Raw genomic sequence first — 18,909 nt, 5'->3', positions numbered from 1 at the left:
TGAAGGCTCTTCAAACCCCACCCTTTAGGGTTTTTATGGAGGCATCATTACATAGGCACAAATGATTAAATCATTGACCATTAGTGATTAATTCAACCTCTGTGTACGGGTTTGTCATCTGTAAATAGAGATAGCTTTGTGTATTCTTTTGAAAATATATATATTTTTATTGATTTCAGAGAGGGACAGAGAGATAGAAACATCAGTGATGAGAGAGAATAATTGATCAGCTGTCTCCTGCACACCCCCTACTGGGAATTGAACCCACAACCCAGACATGTTCCCTGACTGGGAATCAAGCCATGAACTTCTGGTTCATGGGTCAATGCTCAACCACTGAGCCACACCAGCTCAACTTTGTATTATTTTCCAATCCAGACACCTTTTATTTATTTTTCTTGCCTAATTGCCTCAACTAGAACTTCCAGTTAAATATTGAATAGAAGTGGTGAGAGCTGATATCTTTGCTGACCTTAGAAGGAAAGCTTTCAGTCTTTCACTGGTAAGTATGATGTTAGCTATGGGTGTTCTTTTTTTTTAGTCAGGTTGAGCATGTTCCCTTCTATTCCTAGTTTGTTTAGTGTTCTATCGTGACAAGGTTTTGGGTTTTGTTAAATGCATTTTCTTAGTGTTTATTAAGATGATCATGTAGGTTTTGTCCTGTTGATATGGTGTCTCAGTCCATTCAGGCTAGATTTGGGCTGCTATATGAATATACCACAGACTAGGTGACTTATCAGCAACAGAGATTTATCTCTCACAGTTCTGGAGACTGGAAGTCTGAGATCAGAGTGCCAGGATGGTAGGGTTCTGGTGAAGGCCCTATTCTGGGTTGCAGACTGCTGACTTCTCACTGTGCCCTCACATGGTAGAAAGAGGCAAGGGGTAACTTCGGAGTTTCTTTTATAAGGGTACTAATTCCATTCATGAGGGCTCTGCCCTAATGACCTAATCACTTAGCAGAGGTCTCACCTCCTAATATCATCACACTGACCATTAAGTTTTAACATTTGAATTTTGATGGGTTGTGGGGGTGGGGCACAGACATTCGGGCCATAGAATATGGCATATAACATTGATTTTCATATGTTTAACTACCCTTGATTTCCTAAGTTAAATCCCAGTTAGTCATGATGTATAATTCTTTTTATATGTTGCTGGATTCCGTTAGCTATTATTTTGTTGAGGATGTTTTCATCTTTATTACTAAAGATACCAGTCTATGTTGTTGTTGTTTTTCGTGTGATGTCTGCGTGTGCTTTTGTATCAGGATAATACTGACCTCACAGAATAAGTTGGGAACTGCTTTCTTCTCTTTGGAAAAATTTGTAAAGGTGTTAATTCTTCTTTGAACATTTGGTAGCGTTCACCAGTGAAGGCACCTTGTTCTGGGCTTTTCTTTGTGGGACATTTTTGATTACTAATTCAATCTCTTTACCTATTTTAGGTCTACTTAGATAGTCTATTTCTTCTTTTTTTCTTATTGATTTCAGAGAGAGGAAGGGAGAGGGAAAGGGAGAGAGAGAAAGAAATACCAATGATGAGAACCATCGATCGGCTGCCTTCTGCACACCCCGCACTGGGGATAGAGCCCACAAACCAGGCATGTGCCCAGACTGGGAATCAGACCGTGACCTCCTGATTTGTGGGTCTACCACGGAGCAACACTGGCCTGGCTATTCTTAAGTCACATTTGGTAGTGTGTGTCTTTCTGGGAATTGTCCACTTCATTTAGGTTATCTAATTTGTTGGCATTATATATTCCTCTTTAACATAAAAATATTTATACACTACTTTTCAAACTTTCTGCTATTTTAGATAGACTTTTCTACAGTTAGTTCAGATTTTAAATTTTTAAAAATATATTTTTATTGATTTCAGAGAGGAAGAGAGAGGGAGAGAGAGATAGAAACATCAATGATGAGAGAGAATCATTGATCGGCTGCCTCCTGCACGCCCCCTATTGTGGATCGAGCCTGCAGCTCAGTCCACGTGCCTTGAATCGAACCTGGTAACCTTCAGTCTGCAGTCTGACACTCTATCCACTGAGCCAAACCAGCTAGGGCTTAAATGTTTTTAAATTATGTAGTTGTTGTATATGAAAGCTGCACAGTAGGAAACTAGTTTTTAAGAATCATCATTCTTTCTATTAATATTTTACATTTTGTATTTTAGGATTGTATACTCATCAAACAGAAACTTAAAAAACTATGAAAAGGAAATTCTTAGGAAAAAGATAGGAGAGAGTGGGTTACCACAAACTAAACATGACTTCAGTTTTGGAAAGTATACTGACAATGATGGAAGACCATCTTTAGAGCTCTTAGATAAAACATCACCTGATTGTTCTCTTCTGAAGCATGAAATTCCAGATATCAACGATGAAGAGGACAATTTTATTTCCAGTGGTAAGGCATTTTATTTGTTGATTTTTATAAAATTTTGTGGGCATGAAAGTAATTATATTCTGATATAATTAGAGAAAAGCATACTTCAAAAATAAGCTCTACTGCTCTTTTTATAAATTAAATGAAAGGAAATTTTATGGGTAAATGAAAATAATAGTATGGTCAACTCTCATATTCCCAAGTAATTTGAGATGGAATTATTATAAATAAATACACATGTAATTTACAATTATCCTTTTAAGCTTCCACATGTTGTTATCCTTATTCTAATCTACCAGACCATAGTCAGTTCTGTTATAATACAATGTAATGCATGTCTTAAAAAACACCATGCAACACAAAAATCACTGTTACTTTTTGTCATGACACAAAAAATTACTAAAAATTTTGCCATGACACATTTTTAAAAGATAGGAACATAATAAAAATGATAGCTTAGTTTTAAAAACATGTTAAAAGGTGAAGAAATATATAAATACTTCAATAAATATGGCATTTGACTTTGAAAAAAGCTTTTAGCTTGTTTGTGGGAGTGCATGTCAGAGGAATTGCAGCTTGTGAATTATTGTGGAATGGTGGGGAAGGAGGATGTTAAGGATATAGCTATAGAAATACAGATATATAGAAATAGTAAATGTTCTAACAAGAAACTTGAAATCTCTGAGTCAGAGAACAAACTTTATTATGCACAGAGCATCTTAGTGCTAGTTCCAACCCCCAATTCCCATAAGGCTATGTGGTGAGGCCCGAATGTTATCCTTCACATGCAGTGGGATTGCACCACGGAGAGGAACATGAAAATTCGGAGAGTTTTATAGTGTTCCAGCAGATCTGCCCATCCTCCAAACCAGAGAGAGACAGAGAGACAGATAGAACTTTGCTTTGGAAGGTAAAAACATCTCTGGTGAGGGGAGAGGAAGGTAGCTTCATTATTCTGGAGTGTAAGGAAATAAATGGTTTGGGGGTGAGGAGCATCTCTAAATCTTTTTGGGGCATCACATTATCTCTAGCTTCCAAGGCATGTTTACTGTTAATCTTTTATCCAAATTTGCCAGTGCTCTCTTCTGAAAGGCCGGACCATGTAGAAACACAAATATATTAATAGAAAGTGGTTTCCCAAATATTGGTTGAACTCCACCTAAAATAAGATGGGAATTTGTAACACCAGATATGGATGGGTGTGGCTCCTAACATGCAGTGAACTGAGTATCTAGTGGATGTTTTAGGTGTTTATGTGTGCTTTGTGTATTTTTTCCATGGTTCAGTTCAGCTGGTACAGTTTTCTGCATTGACCTAGTGTTTCTCGTGGATGAACTTGTACCTAAGCAAATGAAAATTTTCTGTTATGCTCAGATTGTTTCCTAATATATCAATTGTGTTGGATCAAACTTACGTTTTCAAAACAAGTGTTACAGCAAAATTGAATGTATATGGAATTATCAGTTAACTAAAGGATTTTGTTACTGATATTTAGTTCAACAATAATAACAAACGAAGTGATTTTAGCTCAGTTATATTACTCTGATTATTCACCATACTTTATTATCTATACTAATAAAAGGATAATGTGCTAATTAGACCGGGTTGAACGGACATCTTTCGGTTGTCTGGTCCTCCTTCCGGACAAAACCACGGTGGCGGGGGCCAAGGCAGAGGTGGTTAGGGGTGATGAGGCTGGCAGGTGAGGGCAGTTAGGGGCGATCAGGCTGGCAGGGGAGGGTGGTTAGGGGAGATCAGGCCAGCAGGCAGAGGTGGTTAGGGGTGATCAGGCACACAGGCAGGTGAGTGGCTAGGAGCCAGTGGTCCCGGATTGCAAGAGAGATGTCCGACAGCCGGTTTATGGATTTTCCTGTGGGATCTGGCCTAAACTGGTAGTTGGACATCCCCCAAGGGGTTCCGAATTGGAGAGGGTGCAGGCTGGGCTGAGGGACACCACTCCCCCGGCTCCCCATGCACGAATTTCATGCACTGGGCCTCTGGTGGTGAATAAATAAGAATGAATGAATGAATGTCTATTCTAGGCTTGAGACAAATCCATTCATATTTTATCTCCTTTAGCCTCAGATAAACTAAGACATAAGTAGTTACAGACTGCTTTTATAGGTAGGATTCCAAGGCTCAGGATTAAAGGACTTTCCCAAAGCCATACATATAGACATGGGCAGAGCTGGTATTTGATACCCATTTTTCCTGCCTGTAGTCTAGAGCTCTGTAGTGGCCCCACCACAACCCATTAAAGCAGCCAAACAAGTTGTTAAGTATAAGTGAAAAGAGTTCTTTTACTCCTCAACCCCCTGCCTTTTAACCACTTTCTCCATCACTCGATGGAAAATGCCCATGTTTACCAGTTTCACAGACACTTGTCCATATTTTATTAACTTCTTTGCAGTCTTTCATACTGCCAATACCACCCTCCTCAAAACTTCCTCTGTGTTCTATGACATTGTGCTCTCTTGATTTTCTTTGTTTTTCCTCATTCTCCTTCACTGGCACATCATCTTTCTGCCCTTTAGATAATTGTTGTTCTTGATTTTTTTTTAACTTCATATATTGTCTAAATACAGGGTGAGGCAAAAGTAGGTTTACAGTTGTTTGTATGAAAAATAATACAACAATTAATAATTATACAAGAATAAACTCACAACTGTAAATCTACTTTTCTTCCACCCTGTATACCTTAAATATCTCAAAATTTAACCTGTCCCAAACTGACCTAATTATCCACCTCTCCCAACCTGCTCTTTATTTGAATACTCTATCAGTGTGAATTATCTATATATATAAAGTAGAGAAACATGCTAATTAACTGCGACACCATAACGGGTCAATCGTACAGGAGGAGGTTGCGTGTGCAGCGTCGAGGGCGCGCCTGTGCTGGAGAAGGGCCTGATCAGCAGAGGCCGCAGCTGCTTCAAGGGCCGGAGAGGGAGGCAGGGCCGGACCGGCGACTCGAGGGTGGGCGTTGCCGCGCGATTTCGAATCGCATGCTGGGCTCCTAGTATTATACTATGTTTCTATTCATTTACTCTCCTCATACCCTTCTGTTGATTCATTAACCTGTCTATTGATTTACCTTCTAAGTAGTCTTAAAAAAACTTCTCTTATATATCCTGTTGCCAATTCTTTATTTTAGGACTTGGCTATTTTCCTTGAGAATTTGCACCCCAGCTGCTTGCCAGGCCTCTCATTGTGCCACCCATTTATATCATATAGAACAATGTCTGTTGATTGCAAGTCTACTCGTGGCACTCCTCTTACTAAAACTCTCCAGTGGTGTCGCATAGCATTAATACAAATCTCAAATTCTTTCCTGCCGTGTAAAGGGATTTTGTGAACTGGCTCCTGCCTAGAACTCCACACCATCCTGTTTTCAAAACCCCCTTGTACCCCGTGAGCTCTGTCTTACTGAATTACTTGGTGTTTCCCTCCAAAAAACTATATTTAGTCACTGTATGCTTTTGCACTTGCTATTTGTTCCTGGAAGGCCATTCGAATTATTCATCACAGTATTCAATTGAGTATCAACTTTGTGCTAGGAGTTGAAGATTTACAAGTGAACAAAACAGGTAGTGTTCCTGTCCTGCAATTTAGTAGTGTTATCTTTGGGGTGCTGTTGCTGGTGGAAGTGGACTTCTTGGTGTGCCGTGGGAACAAGAATTTCCTGAGGCCCCCATGGGAGGATGAGATATCATGGAAAGCTTTATTTCTGTGGAATTAAACCCCTGAGTTTCCAAGGTTCAATCTCCCTCCGTCCCACCATGGAAAAAGTCCCATTTTGTCTTCAGCAGAGCTAAGATCAAGCCATTGCCCAGAGTTTCCGCTCCACATTTGCACAGTCCAGTCCAGTCCAGCATCAGGCTAGTTAGGTTGTGTTCACAGCTGCTGTCCATTGTGTGTGGGGTCCATGTGGTTTCTAGGCCACATGGTTGTGGAGGGAGCATGGGTGAGTGCAGGAAGCAGGAGCAAAGCAAGAGGAGCAAGGCAGCCAAGAGAATTCCTTTGTCTGGGGATTATGTGTATCCAGATTTTCGTGGGCTTTCAGTGGCTCCACCCCCTAGCCAGTTATCTTTGTTTCAGGTGAGACTGACAGGCAAGCACCTTTCCTGTGTTACCCCAACTTCACTGTGCATGTACCCATCTTCCTCTTTGTTGGACCTCTTCCCCTAGTGATTGTAGGGAATGCACCCGTGGTTCCCGGGGGAGCATGAAGTTGCAGCTTCCTGGTGAAGCTGACCAGATGACCATGCTTATAATGTCTGGCCTCCACATTGCTCCTTTCCTATTACTGATATTAATAACAGGCACAACAGTAACAGTAGGAGATAGGTGGGTTATGTACAAAGTGTGATGAGGACACCAATAGGGCATATGTTACCTGGATTTAAGCTTCTAGAGAAAACTATCTGGAGAGAGTGATGTCTGAATTGAGTCCTAAAAGGAAGAGCAGTTTAGGGGAATATTCTAGGCAAAGGAAACAACATGTCTGGAGGCAGAGAGCCAGGTACATAGCATATTTAGAAAATCAGAAGTGGTTTGTTGTGAGAGTGGAGGTAAGTAGAGGATAGAAATGGTTACAATAAGAAATGAGCCTGGAGATATAAGCAGAAGCCAGATTATGAAGAGCCTTATTTATATAAAGGATGATCTTATATTTTATTGTCTAGTCTGGGACCCTTATGAGAGAGTGAAAGGTGAAAATTTATTACTGCTGTTGATAATTATTCTGGGGCAACAACAGGCATTAACTGGGACTCTCCCAGACTAACCATGATATGTGGTCGCCTTACTCATAAGTCATCGTAAGGAGTTTGGGGGTGCCATTTTGCAGTGGTCAAATTCTGGATCTCTTTTGATAAGTAGAGCCAATATTGGCATTCTGGTTTATAAATATTTAATTTGTAATTTTGGTTAGTAGGAATCTGTCCCTGTGACTGATCCTCACCAGATGTACTGATGAAAGTTTCTGGACTGACAAAGCTATGATATACAGAGTAGTGTTTTTCTTTTTTTTGTATACATGTTTTATATTTTACTTCCCACTACCTAAATTGTGAACCTTTTGAAGTAGAGCTAATTTATAAAATATTGATGTTCTATACCTCTCCATACTGTGTATAGTACTAAACTCATAGTAAGTGTTCTATAAATCCCATTGATTTCAGTTGAATTTCTATTAATTCACTGATAATTCTAGCCATAAATCCAGGAATAGGAAGGAAAAATACCAAAATTGGAAAATTTTCTAATTTTCTATGTCAGATGTTCATGCAGTGGCTTCTATTCTGATTTATAAGTTTATGATACTATTACCTATATTTAAATGTGTATCTACATTTAAAGGTATATCTATATTTAAATATAAGTGGAAATATTTATTTCAAAGCAGAAAGTATACATGATTTAAAATGTTGTTTTATTTTTAACTTTCCACTTAAATATTCCAGTTATTGTTGCTCTATTTCAATAGCTAATCAAGATGACTATGTGGAAAAAACCTTTGTTAATGTTAAAATATAATTTTTTGATATTTATATTATTAAATAAACTAATTTTTAGTTTTCTCTTTTAAAGATATTTATGACTTGGAACCTGCATCTGAATTGGGAAAAGACTTATTGAATCTTTACGTGAATCATTGTTGCCCAGATATTGATATTTACGTTGATGGAAAAAGTTTTAAAACTCACAGGTAACTAGGCATGTGATTGGTTTGGTGTCTTGGTTGTGGCAGTATTAAGTGTCAACGGGTGACTGTGTTTTTCTAGCACAGTGGCTTTCCGGCTCTGATTACACAGGGGTTCCATGCTGATTCCTCAGGGGGTCTCTGACAGGGGAGGGGTTGGCCATCAGGTAGCATTTTCTGCCTGTGGGTGCACACAAGCCCCAACCCCGGCATGTGCACATGCTTCAGCCAGAGCAGATCTGTGTTTTGCATTGGGCATGAACCTAAGCTTTCATTAGAAGAAAATATTCTGCTGCCTAAAATAGATTTGAAAGCCACTGTCACAGAAAATGTAATTAAATGCAGTTTTTCATTTCACAGGCGTTATAGTATTAAGAATGATTATTTCTACATGAATGACATGTATTTTCTCTGAATGCATTTCAATTCAGTCTTTCATTCCAAATGGATTCTAGTGAATAGCATTGATTAGGAGGTTTAATATTTCAATGTACTTTTAAAAAATTCTGCTTTACTATTAGGTTGCTTAGACATTCAAATTAAATTCTGCTGCCTGTGTTGGTCCAGTTCTTTTTTTGCAAGTAATTAAAATCTGCTTAAAAGAAGAAAAAATTTTAATAAGAAATACAGATTTTCTGTTGGAACCCAAGGGACAGAAGTACAGCTGGTCCTTACAATGGACTAGAATCAGAACCAGAAAACTGAGGAACCCAGACAATTCTTCTCTTTCCCTCTCTCTGTTTCAGAGAGAATGTTGGTAAGTTACTCTGGTGCTCCTGAAGAGGAAGAACCAAATTATTTGCAGTGGCAAGAAGCAGTCCTCAAGGTGCAAGGGTGCACAGCCTAAATAATATTAGCATTGGGTTTAGATTTCAGCCATTCATCAAGCCAAACAGTAGTGATGTTTGTGCTTTCAAAAATCATACTGATGCCCTGGCAGGTGTGGCCCAATTGGCTGGAGCATTATCCCATGCACTGAAGGGTTCGATTCCCAGTCAGGGCACATACCTAGCCAGTCAGGGCACGTACGGGGGCAACAATCAATGTTTCTCTTTCACATCGATGTTTCTCTCTCTCTCTCTCTCTCCCCCTCTCTCTTCCTTCCGCTCTCTCTGAAATCAATGGGAGCATGTCCTCAGGTGAGGATTTTGAAAAATCATACTGGTTTTGCCCATTAATTGACAGCATTACATTGCTAAACTCTAGGATTGCCATTTCATTCAGGCTATTTACCATTCAAAATTTGAACTTTTCTCTTTGGGAACATATATTTTTTAATTACATGCGTACACATTTTCCTAATATTTATAAAATCTGCATTATATATAATAAAATCCTATGTAATAAAGAGGGAATATACTAATTGACTGCCACACCCTCACAAAGATGGTGGCACCTATAGCCAATAAGGAGGGAATATGCTAATTGACTGTCACGCCCTTAAAGATAGCAGCACCCACAGCCACAAGATGGTGGCACCCAGTCCCCTCAGCCCTGCCAGGGCGGCAGGCATGTGGCACAGCCGGGCCCATCCCCAGGTGGGTCCAGCTGCTCTGCGCGCCTGCCTCCAGAGTCCCCCTGTCCCCTCAGCCCCCCAGCCGCCCAAGGCCAGCCTGAGGCGCAGGCAAGCCTCAGATGGCGGCTGTCTAGCCACCCAGGGCCACCTGAGGCTCAGGTAACCAGGGCCAGCCGAGACTTGCACTGCTGGCAGTGGCAGCAGCAGAGGTGTGATGGGGCGTTGCCTTCCCCTGATTGCCAGGTTGCCGCCTGCCCCTGAGGACTCCTGGACTGTGAGAGTGGGCAGGCCGGGCTGAGGGACGCCCCCTCCAGTGCATGAATTTTCATTCACCGGGCCTCTAGTACAGAGTATAATATATATTTATCAGTATATTTTTCATATCATGGATATATATTTCCTAGTTGATGGTGTGTGTGTATGTGTTTCCTTTTGGTGGGGAGAGGCCAACACAATTATATTTTATTTTTCTTTATTGATATAGGTATTACATCTCCCCATTGCTCTCCTACCCCCTACCCCCACTCATCACTCATGCCCTCACCCCCCAGTGTCTGTATCCATTGGTTAAGCTTATGTACATGCATACAAGTTCTTTGATTGATCTCTCTTGCTTACCCCCACCCTCCCCTATGTTCCCTCTGAGGTTTGATGGTCTGATCGATGCTTCTCTGTCTCTGGATCTGTTTTGTCATCAGTTTATGCTGTTCATTATATTACACAAATGAATGAGATCATGTGATATTTATCTTTCTCTGACTGGCTTATTTCACTTAGCATAATGCTCTCCAGTTCCATACATGCTGTTGCAAATGGTAAGAATTCCTTCTTTTTTACAGCTGCATAGTATTCCATTGTGTAGATGTACCACAGGTTTTTAATCCACTAATCTGCTGATGGGCACTTAGGCTGTTTCCAAATCTTAGCTATTGTAAATTGTGCTGCTATGAACATAGGGGTGCATATATCCTTTCTGATAAGTGTTTCTAGTTTCTTGGTATATATTCCTAGAAGTGGGATCACTGGGTCAAATGGGAGTTCCATTTTTAGTTTTTTTAAGAAACTCCATACTGTTCTCCACAGTGGCTGCACCAGTCTGCATTCCCACCAGCAGTGCATAAGGGTTCCTTTTTCCTGCATCCTCGCCAGCACTTGTCATTTGTTGATTTGTTGATGATAGCCATTCTGACTATCAGGTGTGAGATGGTACCTCATTGTCATTTTGATTTGCATCTCTCAGATGATTAGTGACTTTGAGCATGTTTTCATATGTCTCTTGGCCTTCCTTCTGTCTTTTGAAAAGAATCTATTTGGGTCTGTTGCCCATTTTTGGATTGGGTTGTTTATCTTCCTTTTGTTAAGTTGTATGAGTTCCCTGTAAATGTTGGAGATTAAACCCTTGTTGAATATAACAATGGCAAATATGTTCTCCCATGCAGTGGGCTTTCTTGTTGTTTTGTTGATGGTTTCTTTTGCTGTACAGAAGCTTTTTATTTTGATGTAGTCCCATTTGTTTATTTTCTCTTTAGTTTCCATTGCCCTAGGAACTGTATCAGTGAAGATACTGCTTCGGCATATGTCTGAGATTTTGCTGCCTGTGGATTCCTCTAAGATTTTTATGGTTTCCCATCTTATGTTTAAGTCCTTTATCCATTTTGAGTTTATTTTTGTGTATGGTGTAATTTGATGGTCTAGTTTCACTTTTTTTGCATGTATCTGTCCAGTTTTCCCAACACCATTTATTGAAGACTCCATTGTATGTTCTTGACTCCATTGTATGTTCTTGCCTCCTTTGTCCACTGTCTTGACTCCATTGTATGTTCATGCCTCCTTTGTCGAATATTAATTGAGCATAATGGTTTGGGTCGATTTCTGGGTCCTCTATTCTATTCCATTGATCTATATGTCTGTTCTTGTGCCAGTACCAAGCAGTTTTGAGGACAGTGGCTTTGTAATACAGCTTGATATCTGCTATTGAGATCCCTCCTACTTTGTTCTTCTTTCTCAGGATTGCTACAGCTATTTGGGGTCTTTTTTTATTCCAGATGAATTTTTGGAGAGTTCGTTCTAGGTCTGTGAAATATGCCATTGATATTTTAATGGCGAGTGCATTGAATCTACAGATTGCTTTGAGTAGTATGGACATTTTAATGATGTTGATTCTACCAATCCATGAACACGGTATGTTCTTCGATCTGTTTATGTCTTCCTCTATATCTTTTTTCAGTGTCCGGTAGTTTTCCAAGTACAGGTCTTTTACCTCCTTAGTTAACTTTATTCCTAGGTATCTTAACTTTTTTGGTGTGATGGTAAATGGGATTGTTTTTTAAATCTCTCTTTCTGTAAGTTCACTATTGGTGTATAGAAATGCCATAGATTTCTTGGTGTTAATTTTGTATTCTGCTACATTGCCGAATTCATTTATTAAGTCTAATAATTTTTTGATGGAGTCTTTAGAGTTTTCTATATACAGTATCATGTCACCTGCGAATAATGACAGTTTTATGTCTTCTTTTCCAATTTGGATAATTTTTATTTCTTCTTCTTTTCAATTGCTATGGCTATCACTTCCAGTACTATGTCGAACAGGAGTGGTGAGAGTGGTCCTCCCTGTCTTGTTCCTGTTCTTAGGGGAAATGGTTTTAGTTTTTGACCATAACACAATTTTATTTTAAAATTTAATTTTGTGTCCAGGTTTTTCTTGACACAATATGGACATCCTACCAAAGTTATACTGATAGAGTCCTAAGGCTCTTTTAGTATGAAAAGCAAGACCCTGTGACCATTTGCAATGTGTCCTCATACAGTATCTGTATTTGGCCTCCCTCTGTGGGCAGCCCGACAATGGACTGTGTTTTAGGAGTGGATCTAGAATATTAGGTTTGTATTCCAGGACAGCTCTTGCACACATTTCTGGTTTATTTTGTTCACCTACCAATAAAAAATAAACTTATATTAACTAGAAAGGCAATTTCCTGAGGATATGTTTCAAGAAGATCTGGCTTAAGTTTTCCTACTTTGTTTTTAGTGCCCTATGTGAGTTACAGTTACCTTCATAGTTAAACTCAAACACATCTCTATTTTAGTACATATTAATTTTATCATTCAGTTCAAGAAATATTATGTCGGTAGTTTCAAAAACACATACTAACGTAATGTAGTCTGAAGCCCAACACAGAACTTTCTGCTGGATCAGTGTCAGCATTTATCCTAGTAGTACAGCTAAAAATTCATTTGTAATACGGCTGCTTTAATTGTTCAATTATATTTACTTACTAGGGGCCCGATGCACAAAATTCATGCAAGAGTAGGCCTTCCTTACCCTGGCTGCCAGCACCAGCTTCCCTCTGGCACCAGGGACCCGGGCTTTCCTCTGGCTGCCGACAGGCACCTGGGACCCGGGCTTTTCTCACAGCCCCAGCTTCTTCTGAAAGGTCGTCTGGAAGGATGTCTGGTCTAATTAGCATATTATGCTTTTATTATTATAGATATACTAGAGACCCGGTGCATGAAATTCGTGCACGGGGTGGAGGTGTCCCTTAGCCCAGCCTGCTCCCTCTCCAATCTGGGACCCCTAGAGGGATGTCCGACTGGTAGGATTGGGCCTAAATGGGCAGTCGGACATCCCTCTCACAATCCAGGACTGCTGGCTCCCAACTGCAGGGGTGATCAGGCCTGCCTGCCTTCCTGATTGCCCCTAACCGCTTCTGCCTATAAGCCTGATCACCCCTTAACCACTACCCTGCCAGCCTGATTGATGCCTAACTGCTCCCCTGCCAGCCTGATTGCCCCTAACTGCCCTCCCCTGCAGGCCTGGTCACCCCTAACTGCCCTCCCCTGCAGGCCTGGTCACCCCTAACTGCCCTCCCCTGCAGGCCTGATCACCCCTAACTGCCCTCCCCTGCAGGCCTGGTCACCCCTAACTGCCCTCCCCTGCAGGCCTGATCACCCCTAACAGCCCTCCCCTGCAGGCCTGGTCACCCCTAACTGCCCTCCCCTGCAGGCTTGATCACCCCCAACTGCCCTCCCTTGCAGGCCTGGTCCCTCCCAACTTCCCTCCCCTGCTGGCCATCTTGTGGTGGCCATCTTGTGTCCACATGGGGGCAGCCATCTTGTGTGTTTGAGTGATGGTCAATTTGCATATTACTCTTTTATTAGATAGGATTGGAAGATCAATGCAAGTATTCACAAAGACCAGGATTTATGTTCAGAATTACATTAGTTTAGGTCTCAAATTTTAGAACAGTTTAGGTTGCTAGTTTAATATGTCCAAATTGGTATGGCAATTAGGTAGTTCCTTCTTTGAGTCATTGTATTCTTCTCTTGTTCAAGTTCGTTCCTCAGAAAACATCTCTGTTACCCCAGTTTTGCCAACAGTATCTCTTCAGTTGCTAGTTGCTCTGTCCAATCTTTATCTCGATCCCAGCCCAAGGCCTGGAGCCGTTTATATGCTACAAAACAGTTTGATGCCAACCACTTGCTTGCAGTGGCACAGTTAAGCCAAAGAAGTTATTGATAGCAGAGTGGTTAAGAGTGTGTGGACTGTGTGGGGCCTAGCTGGGTTTGAAGTTCAGCTCTACTATCTTTGAGCTGTGTGAATTTGAGCAAGTCATTTAACCATCATCCTGTGCTTCAGAGTCCTTATCAAGCATGGGGATTATAAAAATACCCATCTCACAGGGTAATTATTTAAAGCGTTTTAAACAATACCTGGCATGTAGTAAGTACTATGTAAGTGTGTGCTATCATCATCCAGTTGATGGGCCTTTAACCTTTTGCACTCGGATGTCGAGTGTGACTCAACATGGTTAGCATCGGTAGCAGCTCTTTTTGTACTCTTTGAATGTATCAATAACTTGAAATATAAAAAAATCCAAATAAATAAGTTTGTATGAAAAGAAACTCCAGTTTTTATTCTACTGCCGCGCTTTGTAAAATCTGGGGTATTTAAAAAATTAAATCCCGAGTAGAATAAACGAATCGAGAAAAAAGCAAGCGAGTGCAAAGGGTTAATATAACCTTTGCATAGATGGTAGCAACCGTCTGCATGCCCTTATGTGGAGCAAGCAGAGAAATGTGGGTTGAGTCATTTGCATTTTCCCCCAATCCAAGGAAGAATGAGATAGCATTACGCCTCCAGGGAAAGTCACATTTATTACACTCCTCCATCTACACAGACCTTTCCCTCTCTGATGCATACTTCTTCACCCCTTCCCACATCTTTCTCCTTGTTTACTAGTATATCCAATACTTCTGCTGAAAGGAGAAAGGAAGAAAGCTCTTTTTATTTGAGGGGAGGGAGGTTATAATAAAAGGAGGACCTACTAAAGTTCACTGATCCCATTTGTTGGTTATGTTACTACTTTTCTGTATTACTTCCTGGAACACTACCACAGAGATCCTTGTGGATCTCTGAAACATTACTTTCCTGCTTGAATTGCTCTCAGTCATCACATGAATACCATCTGGGTATTTATTGTGCATTTCTCTCTGCTTGTATTTCCTCCTGTCATCATCAGCCTATCCCTAAGCACCTATCTGACCCACTCTATTGCTGGTCTCCAATTTTATATTGTTATCTATTATTTTAGTGTTTTCTGAGAGGAATTGAATCTCTTGTGTTTTTAAGATAAATAATTTGTTGCATTTCTATGCTCCATAGTTAAGATTCTCCTGTGCTACTTTATTGAAAAAAGCAGGGCAGTGATTCCTAATTTTAGCTTTGTGACACTCCAGATCTGATATCTCTTCCAAAATACCTTTCTTTTCAATGCCTGATATTATACCATTAGATATTCATTCACTGAGTTAAAACATTGTCAAAGCACCCTTTAAAATGCAGATTTCTTTGAATATTTGGTACACAGTGGCCGAGTCAGGAGTCAATGTTCTAGTCTGGACTATACCACTAATTACCTGTATGTTCTTAGGTACAGCAGCTGAAAGGTTTTTCAGAAGCATATAGTTTAATAATTTAGATGTCAGTCTTTCTGGGTTTAGATACTAATTCCACCATTTATGTAATGGTTGGGAAGTAATCTTGGAGTTAATCTCTCTAAGTAGGAATCCTATCTAATAAAAGGGTAATATGCAAATTAACCATCATTCCGTCACAAAGATGGCAGTGCCCATAGCCACAGATGGCGGTGCCCAGTCCTCTCTGCCCCGCTGGAGTCCCACAGTCCCGGGGGAGTGGCCTCTGAGAGCAGGCAGTGTGAGCGGCATGGTGGAAAGCTTGCTTCGTCGCTGCGGCAAGTACAATAAAATTGGCTCCAAAACAGCCTGTTTCTTGGCAAGTCTGGGCAGGAGGGGGTCCTCAAAGCTCTTCTGCTGGCTGCTCAGGAAACGGCGCTGATGCTGCTGAGGGAGCCGTTGGGGAGGAGGTGGTAACTGCTGCTGCGGAGCCTGAGCGGAGGAGGCGGGCCACCACAGGAGCCAGAGCGGAGGAGGCAGGGGAGTGGAAGTGGAGGAGGCGGGGCTGCCTCTGCTCCTGCAGGGGTGGCGGGTGAGCCACAGTTCAGGAGCCTCTGGGAGTGGCGGCGCCAGGCCATCCAGTGCTGCATCCAGCCCCTGAGGCATGCCCGCCAGTGCCACGACGCCAGGTGCCCGCAGCCATCCTGCCAGTAGATGAGGTGGGCTGTGCAGCACACTAAGGGCTGCCAGCACAAGACCAATGGAGGCTGCGGCGTGTGCAAGCAGTTCATGGCTCTTTGCTGCTACCATGCCAAACACTGCCAAGAAAACACATGCCCCGTTCCCGACTGCCTCAACATCAAGCAGAAGCTCAGCCAGCAGGAGATACAGCACCGCCGGCAGCACGCGTAGCTCATGCGCCAGCGGAAGCCACCATCAACACCCGCACCGTGCCTCAGCGAGTCTGCCTCCCCCTCCTTCAGCACCACCCTGGCCCCCCACACTGCATCCCAGCACACCCTGGACACCACAGCCCCGGACTCTGCCCCAGACCTCGCCTGTGAGCATGTCACTATCCGGCTTCTCCAGCGTGGCCAGAACTCAGCCCCCCACCACAGTTTGCACTGGGAAGCCCACTAACCAGGTGCCAGCCCCCCTGCCCCCCGCCCAGGCCCACCTGCAACAGTGGAGGCGCCGGGCAGATTGCACGTGAGGCACAGCAGCAGCAGCACCTGTACTGGGTGAGCACCAACAATGGTATGCTCCTGAGGCACAGTGACCCCCGAGAGCCAGATGGCCCCCCTGGGCCTGAATGTTACCCAACCAGATCAGTGGGCCTGTTATTCTGCCCATGACCCCCCCGCCACACACACACAGTGGCAGCCGGCACCCATCCCCCAGCCACAGCCAATGTGAGGCATGCCCAGCCCGTGATGTCTCTGCAGACGCAAGGTGCAGCCCCCTCAGAGCATCTCTCCAGGTGCCCTGCAGGACCTGCTGTGCACCCGGAAGTCTCCCAGCTCCCCCAGCAGCAGCACGTGCTCAACATCCTCAAGTCAAACCCTCAGCTGATGGCAGCTCTCATCAAACAGCACACGGCCAAGTAAGTGGCCAGCCAGGCCGGCCTTCAGCTCTAGCCCAGCCTGCTGAACCTGAACGCCATGCAAGCCAGCGGGCCACAACCTGCTGTCCCTCCGCAGCAGCAAGCAATGGGAGGCCTGAACCCCCAGGGCGAGGCCTTGAACATCATGAACCTGGGGCGCAACCCCAGCATGGCAAGTATGAACCACAGTACAGAGAGATGCCACGGAGCAGCAGCAGCAGCAGCAGCAACAACATTGTGAGAGGCATGTCCTACTGTCGGTTGTGATGGGGTGTCACCTTCCCCTGATCGCCGGGTTGCCTCCCACCCCTGAGGGCTCCCAGACTGTGAGAGGGGGCAGGCCAGGCTGAGGGACCCCCCCCCCCTCCAGTGCATGAATTTTCATGCACCGGGCCTCTAGTTTCTTTATAAAAGGAATAACCATTGTGACTAATACCATAGGATGGCTGTGAGGATTGAATCAGATAAGGCACACAAAACACATAGCACAATATTTGGCATATTGTAAACTTTCCATAAATGTTAGTTGCTATAAATATGTGTTAGATATCTGGGAGGCCCATCGTTGCCTATGCTACCTTACCTTATAGCAGGAGTTGGCAAACCATGGCCCAAATCCTAACAGTGGCCTTTTAAAAAATATATAAAAAACAAAGAGATTATGCAACAAGAACCTATATTTATGTCTGATATTTACTATTTGGCCCTTTATAGAAAAAGTTTGCTGTTCCTTGTCTTTCTAGGTTTGCCAGGAAGCTTTATTGAAATCTATATACTATATAATAAAAGGCTAATATGCAAATTGACCAAACGGCAGAATGACCGGTTACTATGACACACACTGACAACCAGGGGGAAGACGTTCAATGCAGGAGCTGCCCCCTGGTGGTCAGTGCACTCCTACAGGGGGAGCACCGCTCAGCCAAGAAGCCAGGCTCATGGTTGGCAAGCGCAGCAGTGGTGGTGGGAGCCTCTCCCGCCTCTGCGGCAGTGCTAATGATGTCTGACTGTTGGCTTAGGCCCGCTCCCCCTAAGCCATCAGACATCCCCCAAGGGCTCCCAGATTGCGAGAGGGTGCAGGCCAGGCTGAAGGACCCCCCCCCCAAAAAAAAAAGTTCACGAATTTCGTGTACCGGGCCTCTAGTATATATATAAAAGGCTAATATGCTAAGTGTCCGATCGTCTGACCAGTCACTATGATGTGCACTAACCACCAGGGGGCAGACACTCAACACAGGAGCTGCTGTGACATGCACTGGTACCATGGACCTGGTGCCCACAAAGCAACACTCGGCTTCCCCATGTGGGACCCAGGCCCTACCACCACCCCGGAACGACAGCCCACCAAATTGCAGCCAATGCTGCCAAGACCTCATGACACAAAATGCGGCTCATGGCCCAGCCCAGCCCAAAAATGGTCACTGTGGGCACCGGGTAATGATGTCATGTAGCAATGCCCAGCTTCCTCTCCCTAACAACAACTAGCCTTCTTGCAGTTTCTTCAGCCCAGGAACACGACTTGCTTTATAGCCAGGTGCAAACATTTCACATTTTAACCAAATGTCTGTGAAGCATTTTCCTGTGCCTCATCTCATTTGATCCTTACAGAAGTCCTGGAGTAAGTAGATAGGAGACTTCCTATTTTCTTTTTATTAGCTGGAAAAACAGAGATTTAGAAAGTTTAGAAACTTGACCTGACTGAAAAGAAGTAAGAAATGGTGGGCCTTGAAAATGACTTCAGGTTTTCTCACTGCACAGAATATAGGCAAACACTGCTGTAGTTAAA

At 42.9% G+C, this 18,909-nt stretch overlaps 1 protein-coding gene across 3 annotated transcripts in view; it reads left to right on the top strand.

Moving 5' to 3' along the window:
• Positions 1-18,909, top strand: part of BTBD8 (BTB domain containing 8) — a 94,159-nt gene that overhangs the window by 20,293 nt on the left and 54,957 nt on the right. Inside the window, exons 3-4 of one of the 3 annotated variants that reach the window (XM_079776448.1) lie at positions 2,176-2,408; positions 7,980-8,097. The exons of 1 other annotated variant lie outside the window; for it this stretch is intronic. In XM_079776448.1, the coding sequence (XP_079632574.1) occupies positions 2,176-2,408; positions 7,980-8,097 (351 nt within the window). Of the gene's footprint in view, positions 1-2,175; positions 2,409-7,964; positions 8,098-18,909 lie in introns of all 3 variants that reach the window. One more of the 3 variants, XM_079776447.1, reaches the window with a different exon arrangement.

The sequence above is a fragment of the Cnephaeus nilssonii genome (assembly GCF_951640355.1).
Source record: "Cnephaeus nilssonii genome assembly, chromosome: 7".
Taxonomy (NCBI): Eukaryota; Metazoa; Chordata; class Mammalia; order Chiroptera; family Vespertilionidae; genus Cnephaeus; species Cnephaeus nilssonii.
Note: the sequence above shows the minus strand (reverse complement) of the source record. Positions and strands in the feature narration are given on the sequence as shown.